Below are 21,740 nucleotides of genomic sequence, written 5' to 3'. Positions count from 1 at the left end.
ATTATAATCTTTTAATTCACTGAATTAGGTGTCAAATGTTAAATCTTAGAGATTTATAATAATATACAGTATTTCTAATAGTTATGTAAGAAGTATACTCATATGAGGAAAAAAATTAACCCTGTAACTTCCAGATCTTAGCCCAGTGCCAAATATGTTAAGAACCAACTGCAGAATAAGCCAAATACTGGAAATATGTCAAAATATAACAGTGAAAATAAAGAAGGATAAGAACTTTTTCTCCAAAAAATGTACTCAAGATTTATGAGCAAAATAATTAAATGAAAATTATAGGAAGAAAGGACAGAAAGTAACATTTATTGTTAAAGTCTATTTTGTGCCTTACTTTGCTATTAAGTTTCCAAATTACCAAGTATGGTAGGTATTATCCCTATTTTACAAGTGAGGAAGTTGAGAGGCTAAAAAATGAAATAATTTGCCTAAGGCCACACATCTAAACTAAAGCAGACTAAGATTTATAATCTAATTTTTCATGAAACTTTGCTGTCATTGTTCAAACTAGTTTTCTCAGAGAAAACTATAAATGTAGATGAGATCTAAGACTTCTCTGCATGCATAAGCTTCTCAGTGTGAACTGGATTCTTGTGTAGTAAAGCTATTTTTCAAGGCAAAACTGTTTCCTTAACACTCACACATTTTTAAGAATCAGGTTTCTCAGTACTTGTTATCTCCACCCACCAAAACAGCAACCTTGCCATAGAAACAAGTAAAATGAAAGAAGCAACAAGTAAAACAAAGATATGAACTACATATACAAAATAACAAATAAGATGAGATCTGGAAAACCTAGAGATAAAAAGTTTACTTTGCTAATATGGCAAATGTAAGAAAAACACAAACAGGCAATTAGCAAAAGATTGCTTTAATTAATATATTAAAACCTTTTCCACAAGATAAAGATCCATTAAATCTCCAAATTTAACTTTAAAACCAGCTTTAGTGTACCTAAGTCTCTTCTTTTAGTCTTCCTCCACCCATGTCATTTATTATCGAACTAAGGTTGTTTATTGTAGGCAAACACAGAGTAAATTGTATCTGAAAACAGGTATAAAATGGGTAAATAGATTGGAGAAAAGATACTACCTGAGATTAATTTTTTTGAAAGTAAATGCTGTTATGTTTAATACACATTCACGTATCTCTTCCACAGAAAATTAGTTAGAAGCTAGATAACAGATTGGTAGGATTCTCGCGCCGGCCCCCCCCCAAAGAGATTCTGGAGGACTGGAAAGCAGCTGACCACTTTGGTTCTCTTGCCCTGAGATTGAATTCCAGTTCAATTCTCACAATTTACATCAAGGACTAGGAGAGACGAAACAGGATTTAAAAGCAGACAACAAATTAAAACAGGGTAAGGATGCACTGAGATTAAGGTCAAGACTTGGTCCTTAAATCACACAGGTACAGGTTTTAACATCCTGAGTGTAATAAACTGATAAGCCAATTCATTAATAAACTTTAATTTCTTAAAATCCAGTTTCTGAGGGGATACCTGGGTGGCTCACTCAGTTCACTGTCTGCCTCTGGCTCAGGTAGTGATCTGGAAATCCTGGGACTGAGCCCTCCAGCAGAGTCTGTTTCTTCCTCTCCCTCTGTCTCTGCCCCTCCCCTTGCTAGTGCTCTCATAAATAAATAAAATCTTAAAATAAAAAAACAACACAAAACAAGTTTCTGGGTTTTTTCCTTAATTCAAAGCCATCCTTGGACCAAGTGTCTCTCTTCTTCCAACCATCTATTCCATTTTTTTACTGCCTACCCATTTCTGAACTTTTCTTGTCCCATTCCAGTTCATCAATTACCAACAATCTCTTCATTTAATATTTACTAATGCTGAGGAGTTGAGTCTATAAAGAGCAATGAAACATAATCTCTATCATCCAGGCCCAGTATAGTAGAAAAGGAAAAGGAATAAATAGACACAACTATGTGACAAAAGCTATAGAAGAGAGAAGTATAAGCAGACATTGAAATTTTGAAGTATTAGTATTCATAGAACCGATGGAAAAAAAATTGCAGAGAGAAATAAAACATGTGCACAAAGAGTTCAGCTGGCTATTAGATAGAAACTGCCAAAGAGTTATACAAAACTAGAGCACAGGTACAGGTGAGGAGGAAAAGGTACGAAAGGGGGAAAAGGTCAACTCTGTAAGCCACATTATATGGTTAAGACTATTCAAAGTTAGTGAGGGAAAAGAGACATGATCACATATGCATTTAGAACTTTAGAGTTCTCAACTGGAGGCAGTTGTGCCCCAGGGACATTTGGGAATGTCTGGAGACATTTTTTGGTTGTCACAACTGCAGGGGACAGGGGGTGAGGAGTACTAGCATTTACTGAGTACATGCAGGGAGGCAGATAAAACACCCTATAATGCACAAGATGATAGCCTACAACAAAGAATTATCTGGCCCAAAATGTAAATAGTGCCAAAGTTACAAAACCCTGATTTAGCTCAATCCTAGGGTACAGAAATAAGACTAGAGGCAAGGGATTAGGTAGTCTATAAATTCTAAGAGAGCAGAGGTCATGTTCTTATTTATCCTGCAACTTGATCCTAGCCCAGTGTCAGACAGAATGCAGAGAAATTCACTTAATTACTTAGTAAGTGAATGAATGATATTTGAGCTCCAGGCAAGAAGTACCAAACCTAAAATGTGGTTGTTACAGTGGCAATGAAAACCAGATTCAAGAGACTGGAATAGAATACATATGCCTTATTTACTAAATGAATTTAAGAAATAAATTAAGAAGTCTAACTCCCAGGCTTGGAATAACAAATTTCAGAGGGTCAGAAGTTCTATTTTACACATTTTAAAGTTTCAGACAAATGTGAGGTATTCAAATTGAGTAGTACAACAGTTTGCAGATAGTCTGAAAAAATCTAAGAAAGGAAAATCTAATTTATCACCACACTCATCTTAAATAATCCTGAGTTGAAAGCAGGAAGTTCAATTTAAAAAGTAAACAAACCAGGGGATGCCTGGGTGCCTCAGGGCGTGACCCCAGGTCCAGGATCCAGTCCAGCATTGAGCTTCCAGCAGGGAGCCTGCTTCTCCCGCTGCCTGTGTCTCTGCCTCTCCCTCCCTCTGTCTCTCATGAATAAATAAATAAAATATATTTTTAAAATAATAAAATAAAATAAACAAACCTTAAATGCAGTATGGTAATGTGGATCGGATCCTGGACAAGAAAAAGTAGTTAGTGGGAAAATTTGGTGAGATAGGAATAAGACCTGGTGTTTAGTTAATAATGTGCCAGTGTGGGTTTTGTAGTTTTAAGAAATGCACCAGATAACGTAAAATTTTAACATTAAGAAAAACTGCATAGAGGGTATATAGGAGAAGTGAATTGTGCAACTTTTCAGTAAATAATTTCTTATTCCTAAATTAAAAGTTTATTTAAACAACTTGTACCTCAAATGTGTCAAAATTTAAATATCTGAATCTACAGTATAAACATTTAAATCTACAGTTTATGAAAAACTAAAATGTTAAGAAGGGTTTTTTTTCTTATGTCCGTTGATACTTGGTAGTACTATACTGACCAAGGAAAGAGCAAATCTTTAAAGGTAGCAAGAGAGAAAATGGCAAAGAGGAATCAATAAAAAAAATTAAGCCAGTACTACAAATGTTCACATTAAAAAAAAAAAATCTAACCCATACTCTGTGGTAGCTTGAAATGATACAATGTATCACCATGCAGGCAAAAAGTCTGATGAACTTTTCTTCTATTACCATCCTATTCCCAATTTTGTAGCAATGGCAAAACAAGACTGTCCCCAAGAGAGAACTGTTAAGATGTGACACTAAACTATAATAACTAGAGTCACTTAATTACTCCAGCTTTTCTTTAGTGACTTAAAAAAATATACGCAAATACAAAAAAAGGAGGTAAAATTATTCTTTTAGATCAACGAACTAATATATTCCTGAAAAATGAATGAAAGAAAAAAAATTTATCTTAAACCCTAGAAGTAAAATTAAGTCTTTCAAAAAGGTAAAAAATTACCTACTTGTTAATTGTTACCTGACTATACCAGTTAGTTGCATTTCTGCTGTGACATAAAACTCAAGATATTTTTGCCACATTCCCTATCAACAATATTTACTGATCTGACCATTATGACTTAATACCAATTTTCTTGAGTAGCCAAATGCCACTACTTCAAAGCTTAGCTTATTGAAAATAAGGCATAGCAAAACGGGAGTCAGTCTGGTTTCATGACGCACTAACCTGGTTAAGTTGTGGAACCTTTCCATGCCTCAATTTCCTTCTCTATAAGAACAGTTCCTCTTATAGACTATTTAAGGTTTTAAAGGAGTAAATGGAAAATGCTGGAGTACTGCCTGGCACACGTAATTACTCATATAGCAAATGTTTAAGAGGAAAGTTACTGTCAATCATTCTTGAACTTTCATTGACTACACCACAGGGCTATCAAACAATGTGTTCCAAGAATAACATAGCACATTCCCCTTACTAGATAGATCTGCAGTTTTTCAAGAGAGGATGAACTTCTCCCTATAGGGGAAGCTCCTATAATATTTTACTTTCCTCTTCTTCAAAGAAAACTATTCTACCTCCAGCATAATTTTCTAAGTGCAAATACAAAATATACTCTCAAATCCTTTCCTGTTTTAAAAGTTGTTCTTTATATACAGATTACATACAGATATCATTATATAACAAAGACACTTAGGCTGAAAACAAAATCATCCACGATTCCCGTCATACAAATAAGATACCTTTGAAAAGTAGGACAGAGAAAACAAATCAGAATACATCACAGAGACAAAAAGATGCAAATCATAAAAGAGAGGGTGATAAAGAAGATAAAGTAAAAAGTCTGGCTCTATTCAACTGGAGTCCCAAAGGGAAGAGAACAGAGCAAAGATGGTATTGTCTAAGATAAAGGCTGAGAATTTTCCAATGCCAGTAAAAGACATTTACAGATTCAAGAAACCCAATGGATCTCTAACAAGATAAATTTTCAAAAACCCTACTGACACCAAGACATATTATAGACAAACTGCAGAAAACCAGCAAGAGAGATCACCTTCCAAGCAACGTTAGAGGAGATATAAACCCACATATATCAATTATTACATATATAAGACAAAATGCTCTACATAAAACATAAATATAGCCATACTGTATTTTTAAAAAGCCACTTCTACACTATTTTTAAGATATGGAAAATAAAAGAACAAAAAAATGTTAATAAGTAAAACAACGAGAAAAGGTATACTATATAAACATTAAGCAAAAGGCAAAATTGTAATGTTGATCAGTAAACTTATCTAGAAAAGGAAGAAATAGGATTTGGATAGGTGGAAGAAGGAGAAAGGAGAACACCACTCCTGAAAAGGTAAAAGTGGGGGGTGGAAGAAGAGACTATAACTAAAATATGAAAGTCACTGAAAATTAAAGTAAGTAAATATATCCAAGCAATAAATTAGCAAATTCTAGTCAATTCAAATAATGAAGAAAAAATATATAGCATTATAACCTAAAATGATTATGTTGTAGTTCAACAGTTTAATTTTGAAAAACTTTAAGCAAAAAAGTCATCCAATAAAACACAATGAATGTTTTGGATCCTTTACATTATAAAAGAATCATCTCCAGAATAATTAAGGATAAAAAAACCTTAATGGCCCATGTCCTCATCACAAAATTTAAAAACACTTCTATAGGCCTCTATGAAGAATTCTGTAATTTATTCACAAAAAACCTTTGTAAGACCAAATTCCAACTATTCATTTAAATAAGTTTCAACTGGCAACCCGGGTGGCTCAGCGGTTTAGCGCCGCCTTCAACCCAGGGCCTGGTCCTGGAGACCCGGGATCGAGTTCCACGTCAGGCTCCTTGCATGGAGCCTGCTTCTCCCTCTGCCTGTGTCTCTGCCTCTCTATCTCTGTGTCTCTCATGAATAAATAAATAAAATCTTAAAAAAAAAAAAAAGTTTCAACTATAAAATAAATCTACCTACTACAAAAAGTTTGGGCACTTTTGGAACAACTTAAAACACTGCTTAATTTATGCTAGCATTGGAAACCAAGCTATGAAATTCTAATGTTTTTATTATCCATCCTAAAAGTCTTTTCAAAGAATCTAAAGAGAATCAGAGGAAAAAGGTACACTATTTTAATCACTGTATAGCTACGTTATCAAGTCATAAAAATTTTCTCAAGGTACTATCTAAACAGTTTAGCTGTTCTCAAACGGAGTTCTGGGAATCCCTGAAGGTTTCTGAGGTAAAAATCATGAATACTAAAATGTTATTTTGTTTCTTCACTCTCATGAGTGTATGGTGGATTTTTCCAGGGGCCACAAGACATGGGATATCACAAAAGACTGAATGAGGCAGCAAAAATAAGAATCTCTCTATTTAGCCAGACATTAAACATTCCTCAAAATGTACAACAATGATTTTCTTCATAAATTTGTTTTGGAAAATAATTACTACAAAAAATGTTGCTTATATTAACATGAAATGAGCTTATATTATTTAAATGAAATTTTAAAATTTGTTTTTTTTAATATTTTATTTATTTATTCATAGAGAGAGAGAGAGGCAGAGTCACAGGCAGAGGGAGAAGCAGGCTCCATGCAGAGAGCCCAAAGCGGGACTCGATCCCGGGTATCCAGGATCACACCCGGGCTGCAGGCGGCGCTAAACCGCTGTGCCACTGGGGCTGCCCTTAAAATTTGTTTTTAATCTTTAAATGATAAACAGATTATAATCCATGTAAACAAAGAAAATTCAATGATTTTTATTAATATAAAGGGGTTCTAAGGCCAAGTGTTTGAGAACTGCTACTCAAGTTCACATAGTAATAGCAATTTTAGTATGAATTCCCTGTTAAGACTGATTTAGGAAGGGAAGTAAAGGATTAAATCATTTCATTCCATCTTGCAGTATCTCTATACTGTACCAACAAAAGAACATTAAGGTAATTTTTAAAAAGTTAGTGAGGGGTGCCTGGGGGGTTCAGTCGGTTAAGCCTCTGTTTTCAGCTCAGGTCATGATCCCAGGGTGCTGGGATCAAGACCCAGCATGGGACTCCCTGCTCAGCGGGGAATCTGCTTCTCCCTCTCCCTCTGTCCCTCACCCTTATCTCATTTGTGAAAAAGTTAGCCAATACTCATCCTTCTAAGCTAGAGCCAATTCGGAGAAACCAACCTTACTTTTTAACATAATATGTTGCTGTCATAGAGACAACACGGAGCCACAGTGTCACACTGATAATTTAAAGTAATACAGAATGTGGCATACAGATGGTCAGTAAGTACTAGTGAAATGAATATTTGAGAACAGAGGTTCTAATACAAATTATAAATACTACATTATGTGCTACTGAAAAATCCTGATAAATCTATTTGCTTTTGTTTAATGCAATTCCCAAACTTGTTAAGCTACAGACTCCCTTTCCCAATATCATCTTGACTAAAAACATACTCTTTAAATACCAGTATGATTAGCTAAGTAAAAAACCATTTAGAAGAAAATATACCAAAAACAGGATTTTTTAAAATTGTATTTATACTTTTCTCTAATCTTCCCTAAAATAATTTACTCTAGAATAAAATTTAAATATTTATAGGGTCCCTTCCAGCTCTAAGTTATATATAATTATTCTGATGTGATTTCTTTACATTGATCTAAATTCCTTTCAAAAATTTTACTTTAATCATAAAGTTCATTACTTATCAACTTTAGTTTTGTGATTATCCTGTTTTAGAGTCTCTTTGCAAAATACATTTTCACTAGTGAACCTGAAAATCCTTACTGAGGAATCCTTACTGAAGAATTCATAAAATATTATGAATCCACTTTTTCAGACTTAGTCTTTGGTGTATTTTTCAAAATCAACTTTCATTTTAAAGTTAGAAGAGATACTTTCAGATTTTAAAATCCTCAGGCTTTCTGGCTTTTGAGACTTTATACAAGATGATCCCTCTGCTGGAAATCTTTTCTCACCCATCCACTTCCCCATCTCTATCTCCTTCATATCTCAGTCTCACTGCTCTCCATGAGCTATTACAGTATCTCTGCCCCTTCTTTTTGGACATTCTATCTCTGTGTTTCCATAGCACGTTATACTCCTTCCCAAAACATTCTTTACCTCACTCACCACTGCTCTATAGTACTTTTATCATATTAATTGTTCTTAATATATTTTGATATCTAGATCTCAGTGGGAATCTAATGATAGCTATGATCCTTTTCCCCAAAAATACACATATACAGGCCCTAACTGTCTTGCCCTGTTTTGGAGGTTCCTAAAACCCCTCCAGTAAGATTGCTAATTTCTGATCCATGACCTACAAAAGACATGGGATTAGATCTTGTTTACCTATCTACCCAATGCTTAGTGTAGTACTTGTAGTTAAGTGTTTATTTCCTCGGTAAGTGAACACATGACAATATGCAGTAACTACTGACTTTTCTGATTCTATCTAGCCATTAAGTGGCAAAGTTCTTAAGATCCAGGATCCTAGAGCCCAGTTCCACATTCTATTTCATCTCACTCAATACTCTCTCCTTGAACAATTACTATACCAATGATTCCCAAATTTGTGTCTATAGCCTATGTGTGCATATCAAACTTCCTTAAGACATCACTCTTTGGAGTCCCAAAGTCTCCTCAACTCAACATAATGCACAAATGGACTCATGATCCTGTTAACATGCCCCCTCCCAAAATGTTTCCTACCTTGGCAAACAACACTATCATCTATCCAGCCTCAAACCAAGAAGTCACTTTTTTTTACTGGGCCTATTCCTCCTTTCCACCTCATTCCCAACATCCTAGGAGTCACGAAGTTCAACTGATTTTCCCTTCCTATTAAACTCATCTACTCCATCTCCATAATAATGACCCAATTTCAAATCATCTTTGCAATAAACTCCCATCTTTCTCATATCCACTCATGCCTCCTACCTCATTCTATTCTATAATCCCTTCTATTCCAAACCTGTTCTCTATATTGCAACCATAATGCTCTTTCTAAAACCTTTATCTCGTCAAATCACCCTGACTTTAAAAACACTTCAGAGATTTTCCTTGCTCTTTGGCGATCCAACTCCTTAGCATGGTCTACAATTCCTAAAAGGCACATATGGTCCACTCATATTCCTTTGCTTCATATGGCACATTCCAGCCTTACACGCTCCACCCCTACTTTCCACATTTAGACATACTAGCCATCCTTCACGTTCTTTACCTGCACTCTTTCCTGTCAGGCTTTACCCCTGTGGCGCACACTCTACATTTCCCTACATCTTCTTGCCCAAACAACTCTTTTATGTGCTTCAGATCTTCCCTTCGATGTAACTTCCTTTATTTCTTTTTACCTACCAGTCTAAGTATGTTATCTTGGGTGCATGCTTTCGGTGACTCTTCCAGTTTATGATCATACGTTTACCAGTTTTATACCAGTTTATGATTATACATTTGGAAGTTTAATAATTTAATGCTTTTCTTCTCAATTTGGGAGCATTAACTAGAAGAAAGTAAGAACCATGTCTCATTTTGGTCCCAGCTGCATCATATACACAACATTCATATATATATATACACACACACACACACTTCTAAAAACCAATGAAAACTTTCTTTTGCCACCTCTTGAAAACATTATTCTTAATTATTATTAATCCATATCGCTATGATCAATAAAACAGATTTTAAGAAATTAAAATACTTCAGGTAGCCCAGGTGGCTCAGCAGTTCAGCACTGCCTTCAGCCCAGGGCCTGATCCTGGAGATCCAGGATGGAGTCCCATGTCAGGCTCCCTGCATGGAGGCTGCTTCTCCCTCTGCCTATGTCTCTGCCTCCCTCTCTCTCTCTCTCTCTCTCTCTCTGTCTCTCATGAATGAATAAATAAAAATCTTAAAAAAAAAAAAAAAGAAATTAAAATACTTTAAAAATTAAAATGGTTCATTTATGGCTATACATATACAATTTTTAACTTTCAAAGTTATAAGAACACCGTATCTTTAATATTATAGCTTAAAATTTTTAGTTTGAAAGGACTTTTATTTATATATACTAGCAAATGACTAAAAGGAAATTAAAATTAAAAGGGAAATTGGAAGTGATATTTTAACAAAATTCCTTACCCAAAATGTCTATATGTGGATTCTCAGTAGGTGTTTGTACACTATTCTTAAAACAAAAAAACACTAATTCTAATTACTACTGATTACTTTCCATAACCAGCACTGCTTTCATTTTAAGACATTCAACACATAAAAAATATGACCAAGTTAAAAGTTAACTGTAATAAATATTAACACTATCATAGCTAACACATACTGACTGCACTCTAAATGCTAAGCCTTGTGGTAAGCGTAGTTAAGTTATACATAAAAAAGTTCAGCTTATTATTTTAACAACCCCTAAGAGATTCTAACTATTTTTTCCATTAATAAAGAAATTTTTGTACAATAAGAAAAACAAGGTTCCCAAGATCATAGACATTTAGTGGATGATAGAAATAAGAGTCTAACCAAGATAGTGTAACTCCAGCCCTCATTCACACTGCCTATAGCACCTACTGCCTCAAATATATATCTCAATATTGAAGCTAAAAAAGAGACATTTTGAATAGTTTTCAACAGACATTAACCTGAGCCAGGAAAAGAAACATTCTAAAATTCTTTTTCACTACTAAGCAAACGAGTACAAAAGCATAAATTCCAATAGGTAAAGGACACTTATAGGTAAACAACTAAGGATAGAAAATAAAACTACAATGATAGGGTGACAACCCTACACATTATCTCCCACTGTGGCTAAAGGAAATCAGTGTGATCAAGCCTACTTTTCTCAGTATTTCTAAGATTAAAATTTTAAACTTTTAAAGTCACAAAGTGTAAATAGATTAAATAATCAAAGGATTAATACCGTAAGATTTATGATTACTATTCTTAGAAAAGAAAAAAAAATGTGTATTTATCATCTCTGCTCCATTTTTAAATTTTCATAAACATGTCATCTTCTCTAACACTCGGATATAAGAGCTTGCTTTATGGATACAAACTCTGACGCCGACCCCTGGAGATTCACTCCTACACTAGAGGGTTAGTCAGAGCTTTTCTAAATTCATATCTCCAACCCCACCTCCAATCTCATTTGAAAATCATTTGAAATAGTAACAATAATCTCTGCGCTAACTGTCCATAATTAATGGTTAAAACCTGAATTAAAGGTATCCCTTTGTAAATATGTTATCTAGAGCAGAGGTCAGCAAACATTTTCTATGAAGGGTTGGACGGTAAATATTTTAGGCTTTAGAGGCAACTAACTGTTGCATGTATTTTTTACCAATTCTTTAAAAATGTACTACTTTAGCTTCATGGTCTTACAAAAATAGGTTTCCTACATGATTGACCTGCAGCAACCATAGTTTACCAATTCTGATTTAAACAATTCTCAGTTTTCTCAATGTTTCCAGTGCAGGAATAACAGAATTCTGTTAAGGACACAACTCTCCTCATGCCTTATCCATCTTGGCCCAAATTATAACCCTGTATCACTCCTTTCTCAGGTTGATATAAAACATTTCTAGAATCATCAATAACAATTAGAACAACAAAATCCTCTTCTGAAAATGTGAACCATTGCAAGGAACAAGAAAAGCCTGAGCTCTCTGAGTCATTTACTTTCCTGCATCTTTAGCTAAAACAATCCACTTCTGCTTGTGATGCTACTTCATAGAAATAGCAGCTCTTCCCAGCCAAGAAAAGGCTGCCATTGTCAATGGAAATTATCATTAAAAGGTAAATTTTATCAACAGGAAGAAAATACAAAAAATTTGGAAGCCACTGTATTCCATCAGACACAATGTCGTTAAGAACACTACTCAATTTTTAAAGAAAAGGTCAGTAGTTTGAGAGCTCTAAAGTCAAACAGTCTAGGTTTAAACTTTCAGAGTTCGGGGAAAACATTTACTCTACGTCTCAATGTCCTCATCTGCAAGACTGAGACTGCCAACTCACCACCTTAGGGGGTAGTCATAGTAGGTGAAGAAGCGTTGGCTGTCACTTTAATTATACTCCACATTACATACTACATGTTGCTCCTTCATGTTGAAAATCTTTCTAGACCTACACAGGAAAAAAATATTTTGGAAATCTTTTTAAGGACATTGCTAAAATGAGGTTAGAGCAATAGAATTCATTAATCTACTTGATTACTTGTGCTAACTAGAAATGTCAGTCCTTCTTTTAGCATATAATTAAGGAAGTCCCTATAAAAATAAAATCCACCAAATATTTAGCACGACTATATCCTGAACACCTAATTGGTTTTAAAAATGTCCGTTTTTCATATCTGTTTCTCAAATGTTTTCCAATCTGAAAAACTGAGTTCTAAAAGGTCAGCTTAATTGAATACATTTTCTTACTTTTACAATTATTCTAACATATATTCTATAATTTAAAATCATAAATTTAAAAAATCGTATTTGTTATTAAAAATTCTCTAAGCCTATTTTTAAAACCAGATCTCAAAATCTCAAAACTTTAAACTTGTAATTATAAATCTCTTATCATTATTCCAAAGTATATGTTAAATTACATCTACAATCTTTATTTTTTTTTTATATTTATTTAGTTATGATAGACAGAGAGAGAGGCAGAGACACAGGCAGAGGGAGAAGCAGGCTCCATGCAGGAAGCCCAACACGGGACTCGATCCCGTGACTCCAGGATCATGCCCTGGGCCAAAGGCAGGCGCTAAACCACTGAGCCACGCAGGCATCCCCACATCTACAATCTTTAAAAGCAAGTTTACATATTCTGAGTATTTTTAAAAAAATATAAAAGCTTTCCACATTAAAAAAATATATAGAATACTTACTTTGTGCCAAGTATTCCTAAAATTTATCTTCATAAGCAAATAAGGTTAAGCATTTTCCCCACTTCACAGATAAAGGAAACTGAAGTCCAAAGGTTACAGTTTCTGTGAAGTCATACATTTAGAGAGTAGGAGAAATTCGTAATCAAACCTAGGTCTCTTGATTCCAAAGTTACTGTTATTTTCATTACATTACAATTTCCTTCTCAAAACCGTAGTTCCGGCCCACTGTCATACAGGTCTTATAATTACAAACTTAATAGGATCTACATAACCATTTTTCAAGTCAAAAACCTCTAATCTGGGTAACTATTCTCAGAAGGGCCCTTACATGCCTATGATTTCTTTGTAATTAGAAGTATAATAAAATTAATATAGAACCTTATTAAGTGTCAAAATTAATCTTGGTGGTCTATTTATTCTTAATTAACTATCAATAAACATGCTTGAAAGACTGTATCTTCTATTCACAATTTAGTTAACCACCTAAGAATTCATTTAGATAATTCAGCTACTACTATCATCACAGTTATCAATACAAATCTGTCTTTTAAAAAATATAGTGCTCTTCTAAATCTTATTCATCACAATCTGACTATACTTTGCTAAAAACAAACAAAAAAACTCACCCCTTTAACCAGAATTTAGGTCTCCACAAACCACAAAGGATGTTCTATAAAAATTAATTTAAAACACCATAAAATGACAAACTTAACTTTTTAAAATAACACATTTTGAAGTTTTGTTTTTAAATCAAATATTTTCTAAACAAAATTTGTGCAGTAAGAAATCCTTTTTAAAACATTGTTTTACCAAAATATAAAAATCAAAGATGAGATTCTGTTGGCAAAATTATTGTCTACCAATTTAAAGATGGAAAATTCTTAAACTGTTTACTCTTAAAATGCCCATATAAATACTCTTAAGAGAACGACCAGTTTCATTTTTAGTAATGTTTCGGTTTCAAACACTGCACTAGAAATAACTAACACCACACATACAATGGCAGTGAAGTTGTTTTAAATAAGTATCTCCAAATTGCTTAAAATTAGTATTTCCTCACCCAAAATCTAAACCAGAATCAAATGACACAAGGCAAATACTTCTCGCACTTATACTATAACCTCTGCCAAGACAGTCTATGTGCCTGTTCGCTACCTGATAGAGACCAAATGGGTCATGCCACCATGACCATGGGCCATCTGGAGTCTAGAATACATGGATTCTTTACGTGCTTCTTTGGCAGCAGGCTGCCATTATCCATGCTACCACAAATAACCTAAGCTTTGCACTATAAATCTCATTCCTTTTACAATTTAGTTTTAACTTAAGCAGAAGGTGCATCAGATCATGTTACTAACTATATTTTAATATCGAAAACAACTTATCCAATCAACCATACCTTTCCTTAGCTATGATTTCTGAACTCAAATAGGCTGCTTCTGTGTGTTTAAGGCAAATAAGGATGGACCTGCTTCACACTTGATGACTCCCTTCTCTGTAGTGACCTAAGGTTCTCACCTATTTCTCTCTTCTACATAACTGTTTTTAGCACACTGAATTCTCAAATTCTATAGAGAAAAGAAATGCTATCATTTTCTCCAGTCTGTTGTAAAATACTGACAATCTTCTATATTCCATATGCTCAGTAACATATATTTACTCATTCCAAAATAATTAATTTCACAAGTTACTCATAATTGTACCTATAACATGGCTTCTCACAAACAAAAATTGATCATCTTTACACATTTTATATTTATTTCTAAAATTTTACATTCAGTTCCTATTATATATTAGCCCTTATTACTTTTAATATAATTACAAAAGCAACTTAAATATCTTGAAAGAAAAATAGACTTAAAAAAAAGAAAACCACTCATTTTAATCCCTGACTTCCTTGAATTCATTATTGAGTTCATTAAAATGGATACACTTAATACTCTGTTAACTTCCACTTTGTTTGGTATTACAGATACTCTTCGGTGAATTCAGAAACTTAACACAACAAAAAGAACCTATCTAATATTTTTGTCCAGAACAAGTTGTGTAGGATACAATTTTATTTGCTATAATTCTGTAGTGACATGAGATAACTACAAAATTTGGGAAAAAGAAAAACAACTGCAGTAGACCAGGGAAGGAGTTTCTAGATTAAAGACGACAACAACAACTTGTGGTCTGACAAAGAAATTGAGTTGATTAAAAAACTGGCATTCATAGGATTTATTTAACCTAGTGCTCACTTAAATTAATTCAAAAAAAAAGTCTGATTAAGCTCTGTTTAAAACAGAATCTTTAGGCCAGAACGACACATCTCCTCTCTGACAATTTAAAAAATACAAACTAAAAAAAAAAAAATAAATAAAAAAAAAAAATAAAATAAAAAATACAAACTAAAAAAAAAATTTTTTAAATAAATAAATAAATAAAAAATACCATCTCTTGAGTTTAAAATTATACAAATCTTTGAACAGAAGGAGAGAAGCAACAGCCAAGTTTCCTCACATTCCTAAATGTCATCTGATTACCAAAAGATACAAAAGCTTCATATATTTTCTAATCAATTTTAGATATTTTAACCACCCAAACATTTCTGTGTTAATTATTTCACAAAAAGTCATAGAATCCCTATACAGACGACCGAAATTTTTCTAGAATTCTATCCATAATGCTTTAAAAATTATTTATTTTTAGCATTTATTATATTGTTTCTTTGTATCTCAGGCTTAACTATTTCATCCTTGGATCTACAACATAATTATACGAATAGTATCTTTTGAAGGTTTAAAGCAGGTTTTGTTTTTTTTTTTTTTTTTTTTTTTTTTTTTTACACCGCAGCTGCTATGTTCAGAAAATCACGCACACTTGTTTCTGGAATAACACTTTCTCTTAAACTTTAACGCATTTATAAAGCTATAACTGGAAACTTTACTACCATGACCAAAGTTCTGATAATAGCAAACACAAACTCTTAAGTAGTGCTTGATCTGTGCCAGTTATCACTCACAGAATCCTACAAGTTAGGGGCTATTATTAGCCCATTTTACAGACTGAGAAACAGACTCCTGTAATACTATTCAGCTTTGTAACAGTCATGTAAAACGCCATTGTGTAGTTGGGGATGGGATAATCCAACTGCCCCTGATTTTCAAGCCACTTTACAACTATTCAGGAATATAAAGAATTTAACAGGTACTTATTCCATTTAAAAATCTTTCTAAATGCCTCAAACTTCTTAAAATAATGCAAGGGTAAGAAGGATGAGTTTTGCCTGTTTCAGCCCTTCAGCATGTAGCATTTCTCTAACACATAACATTGTATTGTTCATTATAAGGATTATGAGATATTAAGGTCCTGTTTCAGAGACTACCAAGCCAAGCTTACTATTTTACTGACACTCTATTTAAAAAGGAAATGGTAACTATAATATGTACATTCACTTCATTATTTGCCACTTCTCATTCCCAAAATTATACTGGTTTAGTTTTAAAAAGCACTATATTGTTTTTAATATAGGACAGCAACACCTCATTCAAAAACATGTTATTTTTTTCCTAAAACTTGTCCCCTAACTTTCACATTAATCAGTGTACTCTAAATACACGCACACTTAAGATATATACTTAAGTATATCCTATTCATGTTTTTTTTTCCTCTGAGTTTAAGACCAACAATAATTTATGAAAACTAGTACTTAAACCATGGAGTGAAACATACTAATTACAGAGTAAAGAGGCAGTCTACAATGGTTAGTGTCTCAAAAATATTCATCTATCTCTAAGAAGGTATGCTATTACAACCTAAGAATGGCACTATAAAAAGCACTTTTACAATTTTCTAATCTGCATGTTTTCTCCATATCTACTTTTCTGTGTTTTGGATAATCAACAACAAAATGAAGAGTTGAGTTTTTAGAGACAATGTATCACTATTTCTAGTTCAAAATCAGATTTTCAGATCAGAAAAATTTGAATTCGCTTATTTTACAAATGAGGGAGCCCAAAGAAATTCCAAACTTGCTTGAGGTAACCTGTAGGCTGACCGTCAGCAGGACTAAAATCACAACCCTTATCTCCTGACTCCCAATGCTTTCACTTGAATAGAAAGGCCTCTAATAAGTGGAATGATTTTAGGAACAGCAAATACCGCTACAAGAATTAAAATAAGAATTACATCATATTAATAAATTAGCAAAACATGAACACAGTTCAAAAAAAAAAAAAAAAAGCCTTGTAAGCAATAAATGTAATCAGAATCCCGTATCTGGTAATAATGTTAAAAATTCTGCCTCAGAAGCATGCGATCACCACTAATTAAGGTGATAACTAGACAGCAAAACTTAATAAACCAACTAATTTCACTATCCAAATAGAAATAAATGATAAAGCTTTCTCTTTGGTCCAAAAATTAGTTGAGTTTTCCTGTTCTGTAAGAAGTTTGGCACAAGTGCATGGCTCCTTCTAAAAAATAAGAATCCTGATGAAAACTTATAAGCCCTCTTGCTTTAAAAATCAATCTGTATTTAAAAATATAAAATCTGCTTAAACATACACCATAAAAGACAAACCACTTAACTTTCTATCACATTCTACTCAACGTTAAAAATGTTTTAAATCTTTAGATAACACAATCATGTTTTATAACAACTTTATCAATCACTTGAAAAAAGCACATCATTTTTTTTTTCATCTGTAAGCCTTTAAAACTGCTCTTAAAACTCTACTTTCTTCTTGGTCAAAACTCAATCACTGTGATTTTATTTGTAGGCTACATACAGATGCTGACCTATGCTTGTTTTTAAGCTTCCCAAGTACAATTATACACCATCCTAAACAGTTGTAATTTGAGGTTTTCTAGAAATTTCAATCTGACATATACAAATTCTTCCATTTAAAATATTACTCAATTTATCAGTTAACGTAGTAACAAATTTCCAGGTACAGGGAGACACTACGGAAACCACAAACGATAGTTATTATTTTGGTTTCACTCATCAAAATAAACTTAAAACCAATGTTACGCAAATTCAATTTGAAGACAACAAAAACAAAGGTTTTTTAAGTAGTAAGAAAGAATTAAGACAACAGAAAACACCATACTAGAGATTTTGCATGTGCTCACTTAGACATAAAATTTCAAGATCTTACTATTAAACAAAAATGTGCTCAGATACCTAGTGTTCCAAAATATTTTAGAGCTAACTCAATCTCAAAAAAGTCGAAGTTAAACCAAATACCCACACACCTAGATATATAGTTTGATGGATATAAAAGCACTCCAAGAGATGTCCTTTCTCCTATAGATAGATTAATATACTCAAAAAATAAAATGAGAAAATGAACCAGAGAACTCTACATTTTAATGAGAGTTCTGTCTCATGAGTACGCCAATGTGACAATTCTGATAAAAAGGTGAAAACAGTGCAAGCAAGAAAAACCACAACCGTGCAAAATAAGGTGGATTTTGAAAGATAATAATACTAATGAAGACACTTATTGTCCTAAGTAATAAAGAGACAAGAAGTATAAATTCATTTTATTAATATCCGTGAGATGAGAAATCTTCTTCCCCAAAAGATTAAAAATGAACATGGGTACCCCTGTTTTTACTGGAGAAAACAAAATGATATTCCTACAAGTATTACACATTCCCATAATTTGGCAATACACCACTAGCTGCTTCATTTTAAAAATATAACATTACTAAGAGTCTCCAAGTTAAGAACACAGCAATCTTCACTGACTGGGGTTTGTGGGTTTTTACAAGCTACAAGGATGAGTTTTGTAAAAAGAGATGTAAAAAAACTTTTGTAAAATTGGCCCATTTCTAAAAAACAGTATTATAATCTCTATAGTTTTCCCAAAAACAAGGAAGATATGGAATCCACTTAGGTTTTTGTCAAATACGTACGCGCCCCCGCCCCCAAATTAAAGTATTGCAGATACTGAATCTTAAGAGTTTGTTTCAAACTCCATTCATTATAGCAAAGTATTAAGGAAACTAGCCTCAATTGCTATTATGAAAACTAACAAAGTGTGGAAATAAATAGTTAAGTTTCCATTAAATTTCCTAACCTACGTTTCCCTTATTTCAACATCTGTGAGCACTTACCAACCTGTATTAAAAGTTATTAAACCCACAAGTCAGATACTCTATATCCAAATGAAACAAAAGCCATCAAAATCATGTCACATCTTCAGCTCACAGAAGACATTCAATTTTAAGTAGCTGAAACTTCCTAATCATTTCAGAAGCCTTCATGAAGTAATGTTACTGGTTATAACTAGCTCAAAACATCAGTCCCGAATCAGTTTCACTGCATAGATTAAGCGCGCTTCCCACCCTCCCACTGCCGGCCTTGTCACTGCTCTAATTGCCCAATAAACACATTCATACAAACAACCTAAATCAATTTGGGAGACAATATGGAAAATTTAACTACCGATACAAATACATTTAGTTTTCCAGTCACACTACTTGGTAGATCCACTTTCAGAAGACAATTTATTAGAAATTGCTAAACATAATCACTTTGAAAACCCACATTAATGTCTTTCAAGCTATGAAACAAAATATACGCCAGTTTAAACTGAAAACTTTTACTTGCCAAGTTCCGTACGACAATAAATATAAGAGCAAAAATCAAAACTTTTCTGTGGCCCCCAGTAATAGTTTTTAATTGAAGAAGCGGCATAAAACGAAAATTAGCAACATTAGAAAAAGTCTGTTAAAACTCCTGGCTTTTCGAGGTTACAGGCTTTTGCACTTCTGCGAATGTGTTCTGGTAAAAAGCAATGATGAGCCTCTGGCCAACTATCATCATACATCTGAACCCCTCAAAACAAGCAAACAAAAACCGTAGCTCTGAATTTAAGGAGGGCGAAAGGATCGAGAAGAATTAAAAAAAAAAAAAAAAAAATAACGCCTAGCTACGGTTCCGCTGCGGGTGAATAGCCTGCTTGTGAAATGCTAATGCCACTTCGGAGCAGTTAGTCACCAGCTATTGTGTGGGGCAGGAGAAAGCCGAGCCGACCGCGCGTGCAGAGCAGCGAGCGAGCGAGCAGGCAGGCAGGCGAGCGAGCAAGCGCGCCCTCCTTCCTCGCGCCGCTCCCGCCGCCGCCGCCGCCGCCGCCGCCGCCGCCTCGCGCGCGCCCCCGCGCCCGCACGGACGCGCGCGCCGGCCCCTCCTCCTCCGGCCTTGCACTGCACAACACTCATGACGTATCTTTATTTCTAGCACATTAACAAAATATCACAAATAAATTGTCGGCAGCCCCCGCGGCCTCGGGGTGCGGGTCCCCCCGACCACTGCCCCCCGAAGCCCCCGCGCCGGCCTCCCACCCCTCCCCGTGGCCTTTGGAGCTTTCACGTTCTGGGGCCAAGTTTTTGTCTCTGTAAAAAATTGCGGGAAATTCAATTTTTATTCGACTCGGGGAAAAGTTTCTTTGCTCCGCGACGTGAATGTCTCACCAGATTCTGGTAGGTCCTGGGATGCTCCTTCCCGGTCCAGTCCGTGCGGCGGGGCAGCAGCTGCGGGGAGAGGACGCCCCGTGAGCCCGGCCCCCAGCCCCAGCCCGCCCGCTCCCCTCCCCCGCCCGCCCCGCGCCCCGGCGGGGACCCCGAGCCCCGCGCCCCGCGCCCCGGCGGCGGCGGTGGCGGCGGCGCGGCCCAGGGGCGGCCGCGCGGCGGCGAGACGCGCCGGGCCGCCGCCGCCCTTACCTCCTTCTCGGCCACCTCGCGGATCAGCACCTGCAACAACAAAGCGGGGAGAGCTGAGCCCCGCGCCCCGGGCCGCAGCCCCGCCGCCGCCGCCGCCGCCGCCCTCCCCCACGCCCGCGAGCAGCGAGCGCCGGCTCGGCCCGCGCCGCGCGCCGCCGTACCTGAGCCGCCTGCTGACAGGGTCCATCTTCCAGGAACCGGGCGATGAGGAAGTAGAGCTCTGCGCGGGAGAGGGGGACGGGGAGACACACAGGCTTAGCGGCCGGGCGGCGGGGGGCGGGGGACCGCGGGCGGAATCGCCCGGTGCCAGCGGCCCCAGCAGCCCCCCGACTTACCCGATCGCAGCTCCGAGAGGCCTTTCCTCTCACAAGACATGTTTATGGGTCACTTCAGGGCCGCCGGCGGGACACCCCGCCGCCGAGGGGAAGCGGGGATGGTGCCGCCGCCTGCCCTATAGCTGTCACTGTGTGTTCACGAGCCCAGCCTCGGCTCCACCATTCAAGCAACGGCGGCGGAGGCGGAGGAGGAGGAGGAGGAAACAACAACTCTCAGGCAGCGGCTACGGCCGCCGCCGCCTCCGCCGCGGATCCCTCCGCCGCAGAAAGGAGTCCGCCGCCTTCGCGGCCCGGGCTTGGCCCCGTCCTCGGCCCGCGCCCCCGCCCCCCGGCGCAGAAAAAGGAGTGCCTTCGGCCCCGCGCCCCCGCGCCCCCGCGCCCAGGGCGGCGAGCCCCCCGCCCCCGCCTCCCCGGCCAAAGGTGCGATTTATTTATTTATTTCCAGTCGGAGAAGATGTCGGAGCCGGAGCCGCCGGTTGGCTGAAAGGCGCTTTCTCTGTGGAGGCCGACCGCGGGAGGGGGGGGGCCGGGGACGGCTCCGCGGAGGGATCTGACGCACACGAAGCCGCAGCACAGGCTCTATTCAGCGGCGCTGGCTGGGGCTGAGATGGAAGTTAGTTTCTATGTAGCAGAAATGGGAAACAAATGAAGCAAAACTGCCCAGAGAGGGGAAATGCCCCGAGGATGGGTCTCACTCTCACGCGCGCACACAGACACACACGCAGAGAGCCCTCCCGCGCCGGGCAAGCTCGGGATCGCGCTCCCCGGCCCGAGTTGAATGATAGTGTTTG

At 36.6% G+C, this 21,740-nt stretch overlaps 1 protein-coding gene across 1 annotated transcript in view; it reads right to left on the bottom strand.

The window, feature by feature from the left end:
- The window catches only part of LOC121486486 (pleckstrin homology domain interacting protein), a 131,840-nt gene extending 110,491 nt beyond the window's left edge, over positions 1-21,349 (bottom strand). The window contains exons 1-5 of the mRNA XM_041747395.1: positions 20,950-21,349; positions 20,776-20,834; positions 20,615-20,644; positions 20,317-20,425; positions 15,943-16,059 (exon numbers count right to left, since the gene is read on the bottom strand). Of these exons, the coding sequence (XP_041603329.1) occupies positions 15,943-16,059; positions 20,317-20,425; positions 20,615-20,644; positions 20,776-20,834; positions 20,950-20,989 (355 nt within the window). The 5' untranslated portion in view covers positions 20,990-21,349. The remainder of the gene's footprint in view (positions 1-15,942; positions 16,060-20,316; positions 20,426-20,614; positions 20,645-20,775; positions 20,835-20,949) is intronic.
- Between the last annotated feature and the right edge of the window lie 391 nt (positions 21,350-21,740).

Source organism: Vulpes lagopus, chromosome 1 (genome assembly GCF_018345385.1).
Source record: "Vulpes lagopus strain Blue_001 chromosome 1, ASM1834538v1, whole genome shotgun sequence".
Taxonomy (NCBI): Eukaryota; Metazoa; Chordata; class Mammalia; order Carnivora; family Canidae; genus Vulpes; species Vulpes lagopus.
This window is presented reverse-complemented; position numbering and strand designations above follow the sequence as displayed.